This window comes from Pseudopipra pipra, chromosome 1 (assembly GCF_036250125.1).
Source record: "Pseudopipra pipra isolate bDixPip1 chromosome 1, bDixPip1.hap1, whole genome shotgun sequence".
In the NCBI taxonomy this organism is placed as follows: Eukaryota; Metazoa; Chordata; class Aves; order Passeriformes; family Pipridae; genus Pseudopipra; species Pseudopipra pipra.
Window position 1 is genome coordinate 103,070,844 of NC_087549.1, and position 22,952 is coordinate 103,093,795.

At 41.3% G+C, this 22,952-nt stretch overlaps 1 protein-coding gene across 2 annotated transcripts in view; it reads right to left on the reverse strand.

Moving 5' to 3' along the window:
- Window positions 1-6,138: 6,138 nt before the first annotated feature.
- The window catches only part of EGFR (epidermal growth factor receptor), a 161,530-nt gene continuing 144,716 nt past the window's right edge, over window positions 6,139-22,952 (reverse strand). The window contains exons 21-28 of one of the 2 annotated variants that reach the window (XM_064668707.1): window positions 20,623-20,778; window positions 19,713-19,788; window positions 18,358-18,504; window positions 15,858-15,955; window positions 15,230-15,397; window positions 15,089-15,136; window positions 14,885-14,987; window positions 6,139-13,885 (exon numbers count right to left, since the gene is read on the reverse strand). In XM_064668707.1, the coding sequence (XP_064524777.1) occupies window positions 13,509-13,885; window positions 14,885-14,987; window positions 15,089-15,136; window positions 15,230-15,397; window positions 15,858-15,955; window positions 18,358-18,504; window positions 19,713-19,788; window positions 20,623-20,778 (1,173 nt within the window). In that variant the 3' untranslated portion in view covers window positions 6,139-13,508. Of the gene's footprint in view, window positions 13,886-14,884; window positions 14,991-15,088; window positions 15,137-15,229; window positions 15,398-15,857; window positions 15,956-18,357; window positions 18,505-19,712; window positions 19,789-20,622; window positions 20,779-22,952 lie in introns of both variants that reach the window. The other variant, XM_064668701.1, reaches the window with a different exon arrangement.

The following is a 22,952-nucleotide window of genomic DNA, read 5'->3' on the forward strand; positions in this document are numbered from 1 at the left end:
GGAAAATTTTATACCTAATAGAAGTAGGTTTATAGAACAGTTTATGTTGCTGAAAATATGTTTGGAGTCATTTACACATTTGAATGTGTTTATAGCTGAAACATGAGGATACCTTGAGAAGATGCAAATAGCAACCTTTGCACTTCATTTTAGCCACTGCTAGTTATTTCATTGTGTGTTGCTTTGTTTGCCTGCATTGCTTCTGCATATGGTGAAATGCACCTTCCCTATACAAAAACGCATCCAAGTACTATGACAGAAACCCACCACTGCAAACCAGCAGTGTTACTGAGAGTTTGTACTGAATCAGAGCAATGCACAGAGTGAGAATTTTCTAAAATGAAAAAAAAATATATAAAATTTCATTTTACAAAATGAAAAAACAAGGCATTTGTCCAGCAAAGAGCCAAGAATCCTCTTTAGACAAATTTGTGTTAAAATATTTATTGTAGAGCAATATGATGTTGGAGAGAAGGCATTTATACTACATAAATAATTCTCCCTCTTTTTCTTGAAATTATATTATAAATTATCAGTACATGTTCCTTGTGCACTAATTTCTCAACACCTATGGGTAAGCAGTCACTTTCTATATATTTATGTTTTCAATATAAAGAGTGTCCCTATTAGATATTTCAAGGCAAAACATTATAGTCAATATAACAGAGGACAAGCCATAAATTCATAAACTGAAATAAAGCTCCTCTGGCTCAGTGGATGTAAATCAGCAGGGCTCTAATCAGACCCCATTGTGTTATACTCATTGGAGAGCTGAAGAAGACCCAGCAACAGGGACTAACTCTTCTGCTTGGTGAACACTGCCAAAAGTGTTTCAAGAATGGCTGGAGCCAGGGTTTCCCTCTAATTTCCATCAGTATTATTAAAATTATCGCTGGGTGCCATCAGACCAAAGGTCCATATAGCAAAATATCTTTCTTCTCCCAGTGGCTAAAAGGAGGTGCTCTGTGGAAGTGTGTAAGAAAGAAGGCATCCATAATCTTGAGGTAATTCAGTTTGTATTTATTAATTTTCTGATAGCCTCTGGGTAATTTTTTGGTATTTCTTGGTGTGAGAAAGCATAAGTTTGAGTTGTGGTCATTAAATGAGTTTGAAATAGATATTAATAGAATGGTAGCCTTTCACCTAAGACAGTTTTCTGAGCAAACATTTTGAATGATAACCTCAATACTCAGTAATCCAGCACTGCAGATGAAATATCATCTCTGAGACCATTAAAAATTCTTTGAGGCAATACCTTCTTTATGTAAACAGCGGATAGGTTTGCAAAATAGGAAATTGCATCCTGTAAGAGAATATATACATGGCTGTGCCCTGTTCTACCTGCTGAGCAAACCTTTTTGCATGGAAAGGTGAGACCAGAAGACTACATATCCAGCATCTCTTTGCAGAAGGCATTACAAGAATACTTTTTCCCACGCAAAATCTAAGAAGTCAATTTAAAAGGACCTAACTGAGATGAGTACCTACAAAACTTTGCTAAGAAACATGCAGTGCACAAAACAGCCTGCAGCCTGTATATAGTTCAGCTACAGGGTTAATGCTTGTGTAATTGCACTGAATCTTTGTTAAAGAAATTGTATAAAAGGCTGCCATCACCTCAGCTAAAGTCTTAAACATGGGCTCAAAAATTGACTTCTATAGGGGACTTCCCTACAACTGCCTTCTGCTACAGCCCACACTCTGCCTTTCCACTTCCAGGCAGGACCTACAGTCACTTTTTTTCCTGCGGCACTGCCCCAAAAGCTGCTTGCTAAATCCTCCTCCACCAAAGAATACAAGTCCAAAAGACCATTCAAGGAGCAAATCTACCTACTCCTCTCCAAAACATCTCCAGAGGGCTCAAACCTTTGTCACAAAACAAACAACAACATCTATAAAGAAAGGGATTAATTTGATAACTTAGGAAATAAAATGCTGTATGTGTGCACATGTCTTTGGTCACTCAGCCATGACCAAATTCTGGTGCAGATTTTTTTTTTAAGAAAGTGTCAGTTTTTCCAAGCCAGTCAACCACTCTTGACATGTCTCTTCTTAGCACAGCCCTCCACCAAGTTTTCTTCCCGTCCTTAAAAAAATGCATAATTCTTCTATCCTGACAGCTCTTGTGCAGTCACACCAACATCTATTTGCTCTCTCCTCTTAGGCCATCCTACACCAGACCAAGTGGTGTTTCTTTATTTTGTTCTTTTTAAAGTAAAAAAAAAAAACAACACCAAAACCCCTGTTATTTTTATTAACTGTGTGTAACATGCTTTCCTACCTCCCAGGGTCCTTGTAATGCTAAATATGAGTCACAAACTGTGAAGCAGCCAGGGTCACCATGAAGGCCTCCAGGATTCCTTTGGATAGTCTGAATGTGCCAGCTATACCCTCCTGTCTCTTTCCTCTGGCTTCTTCCTGTAAACCATCCTGGTGAAAATTCTCCAAGCTGATCCAGCTACCGGCATTTCAATGGGCTCATCACTGGCTAAATAATGATTTTAAGCTTTCTAGTGAGCATTGTCCCTCTGGGAGAAGTGACCTATTGATCTGCACCAGTTTCTATTGAAAGGAAGCACTAGAAAGCCAATGCAATTAGCACTCTGATAAGGATGAATTACTAAGATGAATTTGGGATCACTGTTACCTCTAATAACTATTGCCTAATCACATCTGGTTTAATTACATATAGATCACTGATTCTCCCAGGAATTGCCTAGTGCCTCCCTGTCTGCCTCTATGTGTTGGTTTCAAGTTCCCATTGGAGGCAGCCTGATCATCAAGTAACTATGAAGGTGTACCTTGCTGCTGCCAATCCTGTCATGGGGGAAGGCCCTGCTGGTATACAAAGACTTCCTCAGCAGGGTTATTGGCATGGTTTTGCTTTGATACGAAACTGGGGAGAAAGCAGCCTGACTTTCAGGAGAGGGGCACTGTGTGCTCTTGTAATGTTACATATTACTTATAGAGATGTGTCTCGGAGGCATGCCCATTGCCCTCTGCTCCCAAAGTTCTTAGTTTTTGGCACACAGACATTTTGTTACTTTTACCCAGCCATACTGGGGAAAACTGATGTCTGATGGAAGCTAGGTTTGTTGGCTTAGCACCGAAACCCTGAGAATAATTCCAAGTCTCACTTGTTTACAAGTCTATTCCAGCATCATTATTCACTTCAGCAAAACATAAAAGTGGCCAGATTTTTTAGGCAGATCTCCACAGGATTCTAAACCAATAAAACAAGTACTAAAAATAATCTTGCATTAGCAAGCTCCAGGGGTCAATATATTAATTTTTAAAAATATATGGAGGCATTGTTTACATTAGGCAAGACCATTGCTTTTTTAAAACTGCCATTCACTGAAAATAGCCTTTTTTGTTTCTGCTTTGGGATAAATCCGTGCTGGAGCATTCTTATAAGAAACAAAAAGGCTGGATGAAGAATTCTCCCTGCCAGCAGTGTAATGATCACAAACCAAACATGAACCTAAACCTATTTGCCCTGACACAGCGTATTTGCATTATCTTAAGATTCTTCACAGCATCATCTACACAATATTGCTTTCCTTGCAAGACATGAAGAAACCCTGTAGGTGAGAATTGGGGAAATAGAATGCTTTACAGTAACATGCACAAGAGCTTCTGAGGACAGGAGGATGTCACACTTGTGATGATGCTGTCACTTGTACACTTGTCACCAAGGGGTACAGTCGTGTCCTTCGCATGTACATTGCCATGTCAGAAGTCAGCTCTATGGTGCATGCAATTGCCTTGCAAGTCTTGTGAAACTAAACTGCCAAAGAGAAGGATTAATTATCCATTGGATCAGTGCAGCGACCCTTCCAGCAGCAGCCCATACGTAAGGCTGGATTCAATGTACCATGAACCTGTACTCCAAATGGACTGGAAAATAAATCGCCTACACAAGCTCATTTTTTCAGCTCTGTTTGCTGGGAGACCTATTTTAAAGCTATGTGTGCTGTGGACAGAGTTTCTTCCTTCCAAGAGAGGGCACTATTAGCTTTCCTTCTGCTGTTCTTAGGAGCAGGGGTAATAGGAGTAGTCCCGCACAGGCTTTGCAAGCTTGGTTTCCTTTTGGAAATCTCAAATAGCTGCAGATGCATTCTACAAGTGCCCCATAGGATGTCTGGCCGCAGGGGCCTGAAGGATCCCACCACTGCTGTGCCAGAGCTGCATCCCTGTGACATTTATGCCTAGCCCAGCTTGGTTTGACCTAGAATGGCTTGGTCTCCATGGGCAGTGGTAGAGGTCACATGTTGCTATATTTCTTACCCATGACCATTAAATTCACACACACAACTTCAGCTTTTGATGATTTAACAGTCTCCAAGAGCTAGATGGAAATCTATACAACCAACCTTACTAGCTGTACTTTGGCTTGCTAAATCAGTGCCAGTACAAATTTGGCTAAATAAAAGCTGTCTGTGAGATAAGGATATCCATCTCTTATACCATCATTGCTCTTATCTGAGTGACAGTGTCCAATGTAGTCTAGTGCAATCCTTAAGTCTGCATCCTCCCAAAAAACAAAAGGAAAAAAAGTGTAAACCACTCCATACAATACAGGATAAAGATGACAAACACTTACTGTACTATTTCTGAGTTAGTTCAGTTTCACAGGGCTGTAACTCACTGAAGGCAGCAGTCTCTGGGGTTAACACATGCATTAAATAACATTCCTTCTGCTCACTTTAGAAAGAAAACACATTTCCAAGTAAAAGGCTTTCTGCAACAAGTGCTCTGGTGTTGAACTTCACACAGATGGTGCTTATTAGAGAGATTTCAATTCCCAACAAACAATTTAAAGCACCACCTGATCTGCAATTTCAACTCCTCTCTCAACTAAATAGCAGCAAGAATTCATATTGTGGGATTGGAGGCTTACTCCCCCGTATATACTTACAGGTGGCTTCCAAGCAAGCTGCCTCATCCTGTGGGCAGGAATGTGGGGAGCAAGGTCAGCCACCCTACTGAGCAACCTGAGCAGGACATGTCTCTTTGTGCCTGCTGTGATACCTTCTTGAGGTGCCATGGGTCTAACCCAGGTGGGCACTGGCATAAGAACTAAGCCTGTCCCAGCAAACATAATGCCACCTTAAGGAGGCTGAGTCACCTTCTCTGCTGTTCCCAGCACCTGCCTTTGGTAACTGCAAGGTCCCTCTTTCTTGCCGGACTCATGCCTGGTACAAATACTTCTTATCAAATGCTGCTGCAGAAGCGTTGCCCTGGCTGGCAGCCTTAGGACAGGAACAAACAAGGCCATTTGTGACCAGTTACTGCTGAAATGTGACTGCCCTGGAGAGTGACTGTGAAGCCCTTCCACGTTCAGTGCCAAAGGAGGTGTGTAGGTCTGTCCCAGGTGCCATGATAGGTGGTCTGGCTATGGCTGTGTGTCTCCTCAGAGCATGTTGGCTCTTATTTCTGATGTGATCTAATGTAATTATTGGGCATTCAGATTAGTTCCTCAGAAGCTGGTTTTGTTGTTTTCCTGGGTCAAGGTCAGGAGTGCCAAAAGGTAAGGCTTGCTTAGTGCTGCTGCTGATAAAGTAGAAGCATGTTGGAGAGTTGTATTCCTATCATTAAATAATTTTCTTTATCTTATCTTAATCTGCCATATCCTGTGCAGGCAGTTATGAGGGTTAAACTGCAGCTGTCTTTCTTTGGCTGTCTTCTCCTCTTGCACCCTCTGTCACTTTTATGTTCATTTGAAGTTGGCAGCAGTGAACTCAGTGGCATTTCTGCATGTTCATCCTTCCCAAATACCCATGCTTTTCTATACTTACACCATTCTTAGTTGTAAATTCTTCTCTTTTGGTGCTTTGACAATGGGATTTAGCACATCACTATCCCCACCTCTCTGGAGTAAGGATGGAGGCACTGCTCTGCCTCTGACAGAGGCAGAGAACAGCAGTTTCCGGTGTGATAAAGACTTTTGGATCTAGGAGTTATTTTCTGATCTTCACAGAGTAGATGCATAGATGTACAACATACATTTCAGTTTCCTTCTCGATATTAATACTAATTATTCTTCTTCATAGCAATACTAACTTATCTAGAATCTTCTCAAGCCAGCTGATCGCTAAAGGGGGGAGGGAGAATTATATGCCAAAAGAGCAAAGATTTATTTAATTACTTTTATTAAAATAAAAATATCATGCATTAATACGCATTAGACATTTCTGAGAACCAGTAATATGAAGATTAAGACTACATAATTTCTGCATAAAGTAGGTTGAGCTGGTAAAACATGCAGCCTATGTACTGGAAGGGACTGTATGGAAAAATGAGAATGACAAAGGTGCTGTAGTGGCTTTCTTTTTTTTTCTGTCTACAAAGTTCACCTAATTAAGACAAAAATTATTTCATTTACTAATTGTGATACTGGGGACCTATCCGAGCTGAATGCATACTGACAGTTCCAGCTCCTCTCTTCTTTACTGTCTTGCCAATGCACTGTATTTTGCTCTGTCATGTTGAGGACCCTGCAATTCCTTTAATCTTTGTCTGCTGCATGTTCAACCAGTTGGATAATTAAACACCAATACTCAGGGGACACCAGGGCTTCATTTGACTGCTTACAAAGTTTTTCTTTCTGCCTAGTGTAGTACAACAATGTAAGTCACCAGTGACTCTGGTTGAGACTTTATTTTGCCTTAGCTATGCAATTAAGAAATGGCCAGCACTGTGGCTTCACATACCACATGTCACATGGATTTCAAAGGATTGCTTTCACTCTGCTTCTGCTCTTGTCATGAAAGTGAAGTGAGAACCTGCCATGTAATTTAAAACATCAGCATTTTTAGGGCCCTGATAAGCAGCACCTGGGCTTTCATATTGCACTTCCAATGGTCACGAGTGTTACCTGTATTATTGCTCACATTATGAAACTCCAGCACTGTGCATACAGACAACCAAAGAGTCTTGGAGAGAGGAAAGAGTGCTGTTACTAGCTTCACTAAGCTCTGGATAAATCCCCAAGGTGACAAATTTTACCAGAAAAAAAAAAATCGAAGTCCAATAAAGAACCCTTAATGTGAGTTCTTCTTTGGCTACAAGCTACAAGCTAGCCACTGCTTTCTTGTTCCCCCCAAATACAACAGTATATTACAATAACAGTTTTCCAAAAATTAAAAACAATTAAAAAGAATAATATACACCTCATTTTTTATCGTCATATACAAACAATCTTTGATCAACAGTATAAACCATTAAACCATATAAAAGTCAAGAGTTTCTTATTGTACAAATAGTGCTTTCATAGTTGAGTAACTTTACAATGCTGCAAGGGTACCGTCTGTATCTATGAATATATTGCTTGACAGTTTATAAAAACCAAGACATCATACCTTATATTCGGTTGATTGCATCAATACAAAGCAGCCTAAAACGGGCAATGGATCCATAGGATCTCTGATTATTGTGAGGGATTTTCAAAAATCACTCAACATTAGTCTTGTTTTATACTCTCAGTGTAATGAATTTAAACATCCCATTAATTTCAAGGGGAACAATATAAGGAATGTAGGATTAAAAAAGCAACCTAGGTATGTGAGCCAAGCCTCCTATCATTGTAGCCAACTACTTTGATTATTCCCTTTCATAAAATATGAGGATAACATTGATGGTGCTAGCAAATGCGCACTCTCTAGCTAGCTTGCAAGAGGTAAGGAGAAGAGTCTGGATAAACTCCAGTGTAACTGGAAATGATGTACCATATTGGCTATGTAGGAACAACACCTTCTACCAGTCCTATTGCTAGCGGCACTTTTGATTTCATGTTTTCACTTTATTAATCAGAAAAATCCATTACTTCAAAGTGAGAGCTACAGAGAGACCACAGGACCTGTGCTGTTATACATCCAGACAGCTCCATCTGCATCATGTAAGACCATGACAGCAAAGTTGGTGAAGCACCAAACTTGAATCTTGGCTGAATGCATTTTGCTTGCTGCCAACTGCCTGTTGCCAGCACTGCAACAACTGGTGCATCTTTTGTCAGGTAGGTCTGCAGTTATCAACTTTTTCCCCTGGGAAAGCCAGTTTTGGATGCTGTAGAGGGTTAGCTTGACCACTAACTGTGGTAACAGCCTACTATAACCGCACTTTTATCTCCCTGCATAAAAAGAAGGGGTTGAAGCAACCAAATTCTCAATCCACATGGCCATGGTAATACAAGTGATCTGCCTGAACACTTGATGTCAAATGCAGGCAGGATGTATGGCAGAAAGCAAAGCATATCATGGGAATGCCATGATTTCAACTCCCCTGCATAATTAAAGTAATACATAACAAAAAGTGTTATCATTTTAAAATCTCACTGCCTGCCTACACACTTCCTCACAGAAAAACTCATCATTCTCATCTTCATATTATTGTATTTTTTCCTGATATTAAGCCAAAACATCATGTATTTGCTTCTTTTTTTCCTTGACTACGTCCCTGTTTCGATATTGCATTAAGTGCAATATGGAGTACAGGTTGTAGGTTTGGCCCTGAAGTGATACCTTGTCCTGATATTCAGTTTGGTTTTCTATGGACAGGCCTCACCCTCCTGCCAAGTTCTCTTGGCTCAGTGGAGGTCTGACCCAGCCCCAATGAAGAGTGGAAATCTGTAGCTCTTCTCTGTAATGAGAGGCAGTGGAAGTAGTGATCAATACCCTATTCCTTTAAAGCAAAAAAACAAGACATAACATCTTTGGTCCTAATGCAGCCCATTTGACAAGCTACTTGAAGGTGTCATGGTTTTCTTTTGTATAAATTTTTTTTCCTGTTATTTTCCTCGTTATTTTAAAAAGGCTCCTTGAAAGTTTTATGTAAGAACAAAGAGGGAGCACTTACAAAAAGAAGGCTAGAAAAGGGGATCCCAATATAAAATTTGAACCACTGGTGATAAAACATTACAAAGCATTCTTGCTAAGTGTTCTACCCAGAGTTTGACATTTCATGAGTATACAGTTTCCATCAAGAAGGAGGACACAGGTACATTTTCATATTTGGTCCTGATTCAGATGTTTTCTCCCAGACAAATGCTGGGGGAACAAAAGCCAGTGTACCGTAACTGCTCAATTGAGAGGCAGTGGTCATACTAACAGATGTTGAACTCCGAATGTGAAAAATGAGCTCTTGTCTGGAAATGCAAAGTTTCTCCTTGACACATTGGAGCATCCACAGAGAGACCAAGGACACCTCAGGCACCTTGTGATGGGACCTCTTCAAGCTGTTTGAGGTCCTGTGACATTGTTGTAAACCTAACTACATCTCCCTGGGAAGAGAAGAAATACACCCCATAGTATGAATGCCATGTACATTGCTTTTTGCACAAGCAATCTCTGCAAGGGGGCTTCACATCTAGCTGGTAGCAGGGATAGCAGCTACCTATACCTGCAGGAACAGTCAGTGGCCTCAGTGGCCCTGGGCAAATTCAGCAGCTATCTTAGATATGGATGGGCCAGATGAAGCCCTTCCCTTGCATTACTCTCCCTACACAAGATCCTTCTTTTCAAATAAACCATGGGACCACATTTTCTAATGCCAAGGCTTCACGTGGCTGTCTGATGGTGAGGTTGGTGGGATGGGGAATCATTCCGACGCATTCCAGAAACCACCATCTAGATCCAACTCTCTGTCTAGAAAACTCACTGCAATGTTGCCTGTCAGCTGGAAACACAAGCAGGCTCTTGGCCTCTCAATGAATTTACTTCACAAAATCAATTGCAACATGAAGAAAATTTCCCAGGCCAACTCCCTTTGCAGCAGGAACAATCCAAGGCCCCAAATGAAGTCAAGTGCACTGTACACAATCACTGGAAAACATCAAAGATGAAGACTCTTGATTTAACTTACATTTTCATATACTAAGCAGTTATTAAAAATCCTAAATTATTATTGCAAAAGGAGTTCTGTATTAACTGCTGCTTTATGATAGACACTAAGGACTGACTTGTATTTTATTTTGCCTTCCATTAAAAATTCCGTAAAAGGGGAAATTTTAATTTTCTCAATTAGTAAGACTGTTAGCTTTTAAAAGTGGCTGTGACATGTTACATTTCCCTATTTAGCTGTGTTTTTAAAATCGGCCTTTTCTACCCACACCTGCAGCTGAATTTTCAAGTTATTTTTGGATGTTGATTTATGCTGCCACACCACGTTTGCCTGTATAAGCACCTATGATCCGCAGGGGCCTCCTTGCTGTTAAATGTGCAATGAGCTGCAGTGGGAAAACCAGGACATTTCAGCTGCTTATTGGTTCTTTTTTTATTATTTTTTTTTTAATTCTGCTGGAAATCATTTGGTTTATTGCTATTGTCTGTTACCCTATGAGCATCACACTGCACAGCACCTGTGCCTCTAGTGACAGCCATGCAGCTGCACAGTCCCATCCACTCCCAGTGCCACTGTATCTGCCCCTGCAGGCACAATCCAGTTTTTATTTTTTGCTGGCTTTTGAATAATTACTGACCTGCCAATTTACAAATCATGGCTTACAGGATGCCTATTTACCAGAAATACTTCACAATATAGCTGATCCACCAATCTGGAATTTACGTTCGTACTGAGAGTTTGTGGTTCTACATTTTCTTTCCTACTTTTTTCAACAAAAACATCACATTCAAAATGTGATGCTCTTTTAAACTTACATTGCTTAATTTTTAGATTAATCTCCTCGTTTCTAGCAAGGAATTGCTACTGAATCCCTCCTAAATTGTTTTAATGGGCAAGTGTATTAACCTCTATTAAATAATTTTCATGCTACATAATGCTGGTGGATACATATTGATACTGCTCAGTGGCTTTCTTGTTTTAGCTAACAAATTAAAACAAAACATCAATAAACTCCTTTGTGCAATAGTGTTCAGAAGATTCTGTGGGAGAACATGCATTGTGTGATTTTCTAGTGTTCTGCCTGGAGACATAGCAGCTTTAGCAAATTGAAAAATTATCTGTGAATTCTGTTAAGATCTTTTTTTAGTTTTATGTACATTTCTCCCAAGGCGGTGGGTGGAGAACAGCAGCAATGCCTGTGCATACATGTTGCATGCTTGTGAGAGCAACACAACAAATCTGCTCTCAGGAATGCAAGGAGAAATCTGCTGCTAATTGGACATGGGAACTGAATTTTGTTTAGTGTTTTAAATACAAGTCACTAATAATCAAAGTCAAACATTGCATCCTCCAGACTGCTATGCCTGGGGCTTGGTCATGGTGAGACACACCTACCAAAGACGACCATCTTTGGATTCTGTCCAGTATCACAGAATCACAGAATGTGCTGAGTCGGAAAAGACCCAAAAGGATCATCCAGTCCAACTCCTTGCCCTGCACAGGACCATCCCCAGGAGTCATACCATGTGCCTGAGAGTATCATCCAAAAGCTTCTTGAACTCTGTCGGGCTTGGTGCTGTGACCACTTCCCTGGGGAGCTTGTTCTAGTGCCTGACCACTCTCTGGGTGAAGAACCTTTTTCTAATATCCAACCTAAACCTCCTGTGACACAACTTCAGGCCATTCCCTCGGGTCCTGTCACCGGTCACCCCAGAGAAGAGACCAGTATGCTGCTTTATGCTAGACTGCAGTGTGGCCCATGAGCCACTGTATACACACAAGCTGTTAATGCATTTTACATCATGTTATTTACAAAAAGGGTCATTCCACATGACTGTTCTTCTCCTTCCCTCAATAAATCTGTAAAAAGAGTGTTCTAAGGATTTGCTGCTTGATCTTGGACTTCAGATGCAATCCTTAAACTGAAACACAGACTGCTGCATTCAAACCACAGCAGCAGCATAAATTTGACTCTTTCTTGCTACTTAATATAGACTACAGATCCTCTGCAAGTCAGCTGCTTATGCTACCCTCAAGCAAGTTGCCAACATTCAACTAGTTAAGGGCCTTTGTCCCAAAATGAGCATTTGCCTTCTGATCTAGTGGTTTGATTAAAATAGCACTGCCAAGTTGCTGGTGGGATGCATCTAAATGACTGACTAAATTCACACTTTAGGCACTTTACTCCTCCTACACTCATAAGAAATGTTAATGATGGAATAATTTTATGGGTCACTGGAAAGAGTAGTTGCTTTTGCTGCTGTGATTGATTTATACTGTCAAGCTAAAATCTTAGCCTTGCCTCGCCTGCCTATACCACACTGATAACCAGAAGACGATGCTGTGTATTTTAAAGAAGTAGTAGGCAGCCCTATGTTTTAGAAGAGGGAGATAATATATTCCATCACTCTGGATTATTTTTTCCTTAATTCATTCTCACTGCTCCTCCTGCATTGCCAGGATATGTAACCCCAAAGGGACATGTAACCAGCCCCAGCCTCTGCCCCAGTGTGGAACAGCAATTGGCAGTATTCTGCCTTGAAGTGTAACACTTATATATGCCTTTTCTTTGCCACATGTATAAGGGAAAATGATTTCTGCCCTTTAAGAACGGAAATAAAACTGCTTGGCTAAAGCTACCTGTGTTTCTTGCCCTAGTCAAGTCTAATTTAGTATAGTTCTTCCAGTCTGTCTCATGAATGTTCCAATTTGCCACCATTTGCATTTCCTTGACATTTAATTAAGGTCTGTTAAACGTTATTTGACACTTCATTTTTCAGTTACGGCAACATCTTTAACAGTTTTGTTGAAGAAGAAAGGCATTTTGACAACTTGACAGCTGCATAAGGGATCAGGAAAAAAAATGTCTTGGGTTTGACCATTAGAAAACAGACTAGTGAGCGCTTTAGAATCATGTATGATTCAAAGATGACTTGAGGTGAGTTCCTTCTGTCAGTTCTTAGCAGTAGTGGTTAGCAGGTGATGCATCGTGCCACTTTGCTCCTTGTGCTAAGTTTCCTCTGGAGCAATCCAATCCATACTGCCCTGGGAAGAACTGCTCACAGCTCCCTTAGGTGCACTTCTCACCTTTGGGCCAAAAGGCAGTATATGGAGCCAATTTGTAAAAATTCAGTGGTTTGGAATAACAGTTTCGGTTCCAGAAGTTTTGGAAAACTATTGGTAATATTTTTTTTTCCTGCTGGTGATCTAAGCACCACATAGCAGAACAGCAGTACAAGCATCTGATTTTGTAAAAGATCCAAAAGTTCTGTTAGAAACATTTATAAAAATACAGACTGTAGAAAGGAATTTGACTGTACAATGTGTACAGCTCTCAAGTTCATCCCAGAGTGGCTTTTTACCATGCTACCATTTGAAAATGAAAGAAATGCATCCCTATTTCTTCAGACTAGGAAGATCCTGCTTCATCCCAACAAATGTCCGAGTGCAGGCTATGTGCCTCAGTTATTTCATGGAAATGGGCAAGAAAAGATCCAAACTGCCATCAGATGGGATTTGCAGTTTCAGCCCCCATGCCAAAAAGGAGAGGTGTGCTTATTGGTGCATTGCAGTTGCCATTTGCTCTGAGCCAGAGTCCATTCTTGCAGCAGCCATATAGTTCACTTAAGAGTCTGGCCTGCCTTGCTGCAAGAAGAAATTCTCCATGGTCATGCCGAGGCTTCAATGTAGTCACTTTTTGGTGCTGCTACCCTCAAGTACTCTGGGTTTTCTGCTGCAGGAACTTTCAAGAGACCATTAGGTTTGGTTTCGTTCGGTAAGAAGTCCTGCTGGTAGTCAGGATTGTCCAGATTTATTTGGTGGTTGCCTGCCTGGATCCAGTAAGGAGAACTTTCAAAGACGGTCTTTGCCAGTGGAGACTGGTTAGTGTTGAGATACTCAGGGTTGTCCACAGCTGTGCTGTGTGAATTCTGGTAGCTGGAGTCTGTGGGGACCTTTGAGTTTGCTGTGAGAGAGAAGCTGTTGTAGATTGGATTCTGGACTGCTGAGGCAGATGCTTTCTTGGGCACCAACTGATTTACATACTCTAGAATAAAAAGAAAATAAAAATAAGAAAATGAAGACATAAAACTAATGCAGCCATTTGCGTCCTCTGACATGTAGTTTCAACCCAGCTGCCACTTGCTCTTCGCTCAGAGCACATCACTGAACTTCCCCAAGTGGAAAAGGGCCAAAGGCAGGAACTGCCATTCCGTGGCACCAAATGCACTAAATGCTCTGCCCTGAGGTTCACCTTCAAGAATTTTGTTTGCAAACCAGCAGAAAGATGGCTTGGACTACGACACAGTGAGATAGCTACTGCTGATTTTAGTGACGTGTGGGTGGCTATGTCCCAGATAGTGTTCTGAAATGGCAGTCTGGGAGCTCAGCTGTCAGAAGCTGTTTCTCTAGAAAAAAATGTTTGGAGATGAGAAAAATGACCAGAAAATACAGGGGCTCCACATTTCACTTCAGTGCCATTCCTTGCAGGGCCTTTCACCCTTTTTAGCTATGGCATATTCTTGGAAAGGTTGGTTGGGATTTTTTAAGGACACAAAGCATCATGAATGTGTAACGCATCCCCATCCCCTTCAGTGCTTGCTGGCTTGCTTTCTGATCACCTACGCTGTAAGTCTATGTGAAACCATAAACTGCCTTCTGTGAATCCACTTCTGAAAGCAATGAAGCTGCCATAAAGCTCTTTATATTGCTGAAATGATTTAGGGGATGAAACCCATTTTGTAGAGGATATTTTCTCAAGTAGAAAGATTTAAACATACAACCACACATGCAAACTCCCTGGCTAGATGGCACATACAGCAAACATGAGGAACCTGGCTTGTGAGGGAACTGAAATGAGAAATGGGCAGAAGCAGCCAGATAAAGTCTAAGAAAATGATATGTGTGCACCTCTGTTTGCTAAGCAAAGAAAGGTAGCAAGCATTTGAATTGCTTCCTGTAAAAAAGGAAGGGCAATGATTATATTTACAACCAAAAGGCTTGTGAATGAGTGGCCATGAGATGGAAACACAGGAGAGGTACTCACCTGGGGCTGGCAGGAAGCTGTCATCTATGCTGTCCTCCAAGAAAGCGCCTGTTGGGTCTGAGCTATACCTCTGGACAAAACTGTCTTCCCGCACAGGGTGCCCCTGCTAGGTGAAGTAGAGAAAAACAATAGTAAAGGAACTGTTTTGTAGAAGTTGATCCACACAGGAGGAGTTACTCCTTTTTTAAAGGTCATTCCACTTACCCCATTCCTGTCAATGCAGGTTGTAGCAGAGTTGTTGCTAGTAGCACTCTTAAAAGATAGAGAAAGAAAATACAGACATTATGAGAAGCAGTTCACTCTTAAAATTGCTTATCATGTTTCCACAGTGGAAAAGTTTCATACCAATGAACTCAAGAGGGGAGTGCGGGATGTCGAAGGGCTGTTGAAAAATCCCTGGTGTGGTACAAGATACTCATCCGCATCCACTATATCTTCCATGTCCTCCTCCTCCATTAGGGTGCGATAAAACTTGGAGTCCGTAGGGCTGGGCAGGTGCATCCTATCATCTCCCTGTGGAAAAAAGTCAGCGTGGGAGAGGACTTGCAGACTCCTTTCAAGCCCTTGTTATCCCCTTCTCTGTGAGACAAAGTAATTTAGCAAGAGGCCCAAGATGCAAAATCTGGATCTATGTGTTTAACCAAATTTACTCAGAGTTTAGGGGAACTTGGGCCTGCAATCTCTGTCCAAGCTGCTGTAAAATAGATACACTTTGAAGAGGATCAAACTCTTGTTTTCCTCTCATGACTGCAGCATGGACTGTTGCTGGTCACAGACTGGGACCAGTACTAAGAAAACAGAGACCAGTCTTGACATTTTGTTTGTGGTTCTAGCTGAATGTGTTAAGACCTGGAAAGCAACAATAAATCTGGCCTTAAGTTATCAGTATTATATGTTTTCATATGCATTACTAATAATTTTGGGCTTCATATTAAATGCCCATCAGACATCTTCCCACCACTGTGGTTAGTACCTGTATAACGAGATAGCGTGGAGGGTCACGAGCCATTTTCGAGAATTCGGCTATCAGTTCACGAAACTTGGGACGGCTGTCTGCATCGATCATCCAACCTGGAGGGAAAGGAGTGCACAAATAAAGTTGTTTTGGTGATCAAACACAGTTTAAAATAAAATGTAACAGCAAAAAGAGCAGTGCCATGTGTGGAACAAAGAAAGAAGCTACCCCTAAGGGACCACCATAAAAAGTTCATTCACCAGCCACTGGTGTGAATTTCAGCATTTAAAATGCAGATCTTGGGAGTTTTGGGAAGAAGAAAGGAGGTAAGAAAACCCCGCGTTGGAAAAGCTGCAGGCTGAGCCTGTCTCCTCTCCTGCTGGCCTATCTCCATGTGGGCAGCAGGTCCCACCTGAGGGATAATGCAAATTAAGTCTGCTTTGAAAATGCTCTTGAAGGAGAGAAAGCAAAAAAAACATCAGTGGGTGCCTGCAGAGGTACCATGATTTGACTGTCTGACAGTCACTGCACTGCTTCATGGAGTCCTGGGAAGCCTACAGCAGAAGCCTCCTTCTGTACCAGATGTCTTCTAAAATTCAAAACATCCTCACTGACGACATTTTGAAATTAACTATATCTAAGCTGTATTTAATTAGTAAACAGACTCAAACAAAAAGCAGTCCTATAGCTTACTGTGGATCAATGGTAGAAGAGATTTAGAATAGAGATACTGGTGGGTTTACATGTGATATTAGTTAGGAAACCCACATTTTCTGTCGTCAACTCACAGATAAGCTGATCTAGAGACTCTTGTGTTTAAAATTAAAAACAACAAAAGTCAAGCTTAGTGTGTCTAGAGGAACTCAGAAGAAACAGCTTATCCATAGTAATGGAGAAATGAAGTGCTAACATGTCATCTGAAATCTGCATTAGACAAAATCTCATAATTTTCAGTGACATTTTACCATGCTAGAAATATATCTCCTGATAATTCAAGAAAAGCTTATTGCTTTTAGACAGAGTGAAGCATTTGGAAGTTTGCTGTTCTTGCAGGAGTAGCATCTACTGTTTCTCACTTTGAGTTGCCTACATTTAAATGCTGTTTCTTAAATTAAAAAAAATAGTAATTATTGTGCAATAACTTTGAACATTTCAGCTTATACTTTCTGCTTATAAAACAGGTACTGGGATTCCTGTATTCCTTTAGACAAAATGGCACAGCTTCAACAGGGTCTGTGCTGTAGCCTGCAAACATGGGGTGATCAGAGCAGTGAAAGATGTGCAACTGAGCCCTGTGCCAGAAGGAAGGCTCAAACCCCAGATCCTAACACTCTTGCATTTAAAATTCAGTGCAGTAGTATGAAAGCAGATGGGGACACTCTATTGGTTATGTTTTAAAAGCAACAGGTACCCGATTAGGTGCCTGTAAAAATTCCTCCTTTCTACACCTGGACTAACCCTATGGAAAGGCAGTGGGATGAGGTGTCAATAGGGTTCAGCATCTGTGAGGAGGAGTTTCTAGGACACTGTTTTTGGGTCTGGGCAGCTTCCAGGCTAGGTGCACACACCTGCATCCATTTCTTGCCTGCCCTGTTAAGCATGGGATCAGGGTCACCTTGTGTGGTGCCTGTTCCAACACAGTGACATGTGGATGCTCCAGGGTTCCCAAAAAGTGCTGCACTATGGAGCGTTTGTAGTAGCGTGGCTCTGATTTCAAGAACAGGTATATGTTGCTCCAGTGCGAAGGTCTTAAATGCCATCTAGTGGGCTGCTTATCAGTATCCTCACAGCAGCAGGCAGGGATGCAGCAGTTATGGCCTAGAGATGCGGGGGAAGCCAGGTAATAATCTCACATTTTAGCAGGTGATATAGATGGAAAGGGGGTTAGAGGTCCAGAAGCCCTCTGACGTGCTGTTAAGTGGCCACAAAGTGCTTCAGAGAGTCTCTGCTCTTGAGCTACTTTGCTGCAACAGCTGCATGCTAAAAAGGGGCCATCCAAAAATGAGGAAGAAACTGGAAGAGGAATTCTGGACCCTTATGTGTATCTGCCATTATAGTGTTGCCTGTGCTCCTGGCATTCCTTTAGTAAAAGGACATAATCCACATATGTGGTTGCAGAAGGAGGCATATTACTGAGCTAAGGGTGAGCCTGGAGGAGAAGGCACCGTTCATTTTATTTTCTAGACATGCAAAAACAGAGCATCAGGTAAAGTGGTTGGTGTTATGCTAATTTATACTGCCTGACCATATCCATTTAAAATAATTGACAATATCAGCCAGTGGTGTGAATGGTGAAAAAAACATTAGTTGGTTGAATTAATGACTCATGAAATCATATCCCATGCTCCTAAGCAAAGCTCAAGGTGTGGGAACACACTCTAGTGTCACCACTCCTTTTACATAACCCTACTTCTGTGCCATTACCAAGAACACAGCACACACAAATGCAACCTAACAAAGGCAACTGTGTTACTTATTCAGCTTAGATGAGCACCCACAATCCGAAATGCGAACTCACATTTGACCATGATCATGTACACATCGATGGTACAGATTGGGGGCTGCGGCAAACGCTCGCCCTTCTCCAGGACAGAGGAGATCTCACTGGCAGGGATCCCATCATATGGCTTGGACCCAAATGTCATCAGCTCCCAAACTGTCACACCTGCAGAGTGGGAAGAGAAGACCATGAGAGCAACTTTGCCAGGAGCTAGGCTGCTTGGCATGGGTGCAGAGAGGTGGCAAGCAGAGAGGGCTCTCCTGCTTGCGTTGAAGCACTTGTCCTGGAAGCACTGCGTTGCCAGAACCCTAACCAGAGAAAACATCTTCTGCTACGATTTTAAAGAGAGACTAATATAACAGGTTGAAATCATTCTGCTTTCCTTTAAGGATTTGCTTTTTCCCTTTTTTTTTTTTTCAATCTCAGCTAATATCTTAGTGTTGAACATTCCACAAACTTCCCAGCCCCACAGAAAGGAAATAAAGGTTACTGATTCCAACCGAGCAAGTGGTTTTAAAAATGAAAGTTGTCTTTTTGTTTGAAAACAATCTCTTTGGAGACAAGCAAAAGCAGTTTTTGAAAGATGTGCAAACCAGCTGCCTCAGCGTCATTTGCTGACATACCATGGACTCTTGTGATGTAGCTGTTGTGATTGTCTAGTAGCTTAGGATACAAAACAAGATTTTGGATGCCAAGATACATAAATGGATTAAGAGGACCCGAGGCTGTACTTCTTTTAAAAGGACACAGGATCTGACCATCTGCATTAAATATTTTCCAGAAATATAAGAGCTGATGGGGAGAAAATTTTGCAATACATTGCTTTGAAAAGTTTCCTTTCCACTACTTTTTTTCATGCTAGCTTATGAATTGCATCAAACACAAAATAAATTCTCTAAGGAGGTTATCACTTTGCTTCCCTTTTAGCATTGTCTTCTCAATACCAGGACAGCACAAACTTTTTAGCCCAGAGCAGTTATTAGACACTGACTGACAGTGTTGCCAATGTTTTTACGTCCTCCTTCTAGTTAAGTGGCTTTATTATCAGGTCCGTTATAATTCACGTGAAGCTGCTGAAGAAAACCATCAGCAGAACTTCAGCAAACAGACCAGAGTCTCTTACCTGCAGCCCTATTCAGGGGAGGGATCATTACCTGAAAGCATATTCTGCAAAACTTCTTACACCTCACTCACTAACATGCAGTTTCACGGGAATTTTACTTTGTTGGATAAGTGATTTCAGCCCAGAGTTTATATATCTGATCTCTTGTTCTTCTCACAGTAGAATGCAAAAAGGCCAATGTAGAGAGTCACTAGCAAATCCTGCAATTTTCCAACCCATCTGCAAGAACGGTAGCTGCTTTTAAACTCACCATAACTCCAGACATCACTTTGATGAGTGTAAATTCGGTGTAAAATTGACTCCAAGGCCATCCATTTAATTGGAACCTAGGAAAATTCACAAAGAATCCTTAAGAGACTGATCCAAAATTTACCAGTGATATTTACCACCAGGTGGTATGTAAATCAAGGAAGGAAAAAACCAACCAACCAACCAACTAACACAGCTATCTGAATGGTAGAGCAGGCAACTTTTGAGTCCCTTTATTATTTTTATTTTCATATATTATGATGAACCTGGGAATGTGAGGAGTATTAGACATATGAGAAATATCTCTTACAAAATAGTTTTACAACATTTTTAACAGTCAAATAACTACTTCTTAAATCTTCTGTCATAACAGGACACAAATCCAATCTTAGGCTACATGACAAAGAATGATCTACACCCATATGGTTTCTATTTATGGCTGCTGCAATATTTGCAAGCAGCTTCTCTTTAATTTCTCAGCAGGACACATTCCCTCCATCAGCACGTAGTACAACATGAAGGCGTGTTGAACCAAGTCTGACAGGTCTTTCTTCTGCTATAAATATACAACATTCCCTTTCTCTTTATAAACTGCACAGTCTTATTGGTCTTGGCTACACTGATGAATTCAGCCTTTTTTTTTTAAATAATCTTGCTTTTTCCCAGACATTCTGAGTGGGAATTTCAAAAGCATTCACTGCTCTGCTACCTCTGCTCCCACTGCAGTCCTACTGGCCTGACGCTGCTTCGGCTGATTTCAGAGGACTTCCACAGGCTTCAAAGGCAGCATGCTGAGATGGCAGCTGAGTGCTATGAAAAACACACTCCCATTTTTTTCCCTTTGTTTAAGGCTTGTGTGGAAGCACAAGCTCTAGCGATTGCACAGCAGTTGATTCTCTGATGTGCTTTACCTTGCCTCCCTCAGCGTGATACTCCTTCTCATCGGCACCGAGCAGCTTTGCCAGCCCAAAGTCCGTGATTTTCACGTGTTGAGGAGTCTTAACGAGGACATTCCTGGCAGCAAGGTCACGGTGCACCAGGCGACGTTCCTCCAAATAGTTCATTCCCTACAATACGACACACTGTTGGTAGGCATCACACACTTTGAGCCTGGACACACAAATAAGTCACCAAACTTCAGCTGCTCTCTGGTAACTATGCACACCACTGTAAACACGTGGTAACCTATCCCACTTCCAGAAAAAGGCTGGCTATTTCAATTTACATAATGTTTATTGCAGGGTGAGGATGAGTGCTGGCACAGTTACATGGAGAAATAACTGTTACCTTCCAGGAATCTTCTTGTGGGTCCATGCACTGGCAGAGAGACGAAGGAAAAATAGACAGTAGTGGGTATAGTATATAATAGCAGGAGATGTGGTTCCTTTGGGATTTAGCTCAAGAAATACGAAATCAGGATGGAACTTACAAATAAGGGGATAAATTCTTCTTTCAGCTGCACTTGTGCAACCCCAGTGACTCCAGGAGAGCACAGTACAGAGTTGAACTACCACCTTCCATATATATGCATCCCAAACCTACAGAGAGTGTTTAGGCAATCATTCAAAGTTGCTGATACTGTCTTATTACAGTGTACTCTGTCTTCTCCCTGCTAACAATGCCCACCACACAGGTGAAAAATAAAAAATTAAAAAAATCATCATTTTATGTCTGAACTCAGAGTTACATCCATTTACAAGTCCTCTTTGAAAAAGGCGAGTTCTTCCAGTTTCACTGCCTCCCACGATTAGCCTGGTTTCACCATAGCATATGTGTTTTTTTGGTACAACTGCCTCTGGAGGAAGAATATGACTAATTGTGCCAGTTTGACTTTGAAAGCGTAAATTTAAGAGCTGTGTTTCTGACTACAGAGATTATTCCCCTTTCCCTCTTGGTGCATGGAATAAAAAATGTTCATGACTTCCAAGTTTCCTGCGATATCTTTTCCAAAACCCACAATTATTCCCAGTCCATAGGTTTCTGCTAGCAGTAGCTTATGTGCTTATGATTTTATGAAGAGAGTTAACAAAACATTACTTTTAACCTACAAAGCTAACACCAAAATGATCATGTTGATGTGATGGCAGAGGACTGGAGGGAATAATTGCCTTCCAACCTCCACCTGCTTCCTAAGCCCACTGCTAACCTGGACCACCATTGAATCCTCCATCCAAGTCCCTGAGCAGAACTTCACCCGTGCACTGCTGATGCTGCCAAAACAAACCACCCAAACAAACTGGCACAGTACCACTATGTAGCGTGCATTGATTTACACAAATAGATCTTTAGCGAGCAGAGCTCTTCAAATAAAAACTCTTGAGCTGCTGACAGAAAACAGGCCGTCTTAAAAAACCTAATAATCCCGTAATCTAGCCCCAGTAGGACAAAAAATTTCCTGCTAAACATGAGTTGCCGCAGAGACTAATAAGACTCAGAGCTGCTGAAAAGCAGAATATCAGTTTCACACTACACTAAGCTGTTTAGGACGCTGATGGCTGAAAGGCTTGTCCACGTGCATAACCTTACACTGAAGATGTTGAACTGCTTGTCTAGAAAGTTCAGCAGATCTTTAACTGTGTGCAGGCCTGGGGTTTAAACCATTTTTCCATCATTAGGTATGAGACCTATGTGTTCCAAGAGTTCCTTCAACAGTGTTTCTGCACATGGAGAGTCTATGCTCTGTCATAACATCTTGTCTGAAAGAGAGGACTCCATACCTCAGTGAAAATAATGTTTGTAGAAGATGAAAAGAAAACTTATTTCAAAGCTGTGAAAACAGAAACAAAAATAAACTTCCCAGGGAACTTGCCTCCTGCTGGTTAGTTACCAGACATATATTTGTGGCAATTTTTTTCCCCCTCAAAATACATTTTTAAAGAGTCAGAGAATGTCCAAAAATCTGGCACGACTTTATCAGAATAGTAACACCAGACACATTGGTGGGAAAAAGCCATATGCATGATTTACGAGTGCTTTGAGGAGAACTTCAGTGCTGAACAGCACAAAAGAGTATTTTGAAGGTCAGGCATCGCTGGCGAGGGTAGAGGTTGCTATGGGCAAATGTTGAACTGACATGAAAAAATCAAATAGAAGCTAACAATTGTGAATGGCAACCTTTTGGGCAAGTGATACCCCAAGGATCCATTTGGGGACTGATTTTGCCACCTTAAAGATTAAAAAGGAGAAGAAGGAGGAGGAAGAGGGAAATGTGGCCTCCAGTCAATCCTCCAAAGGGACTGAA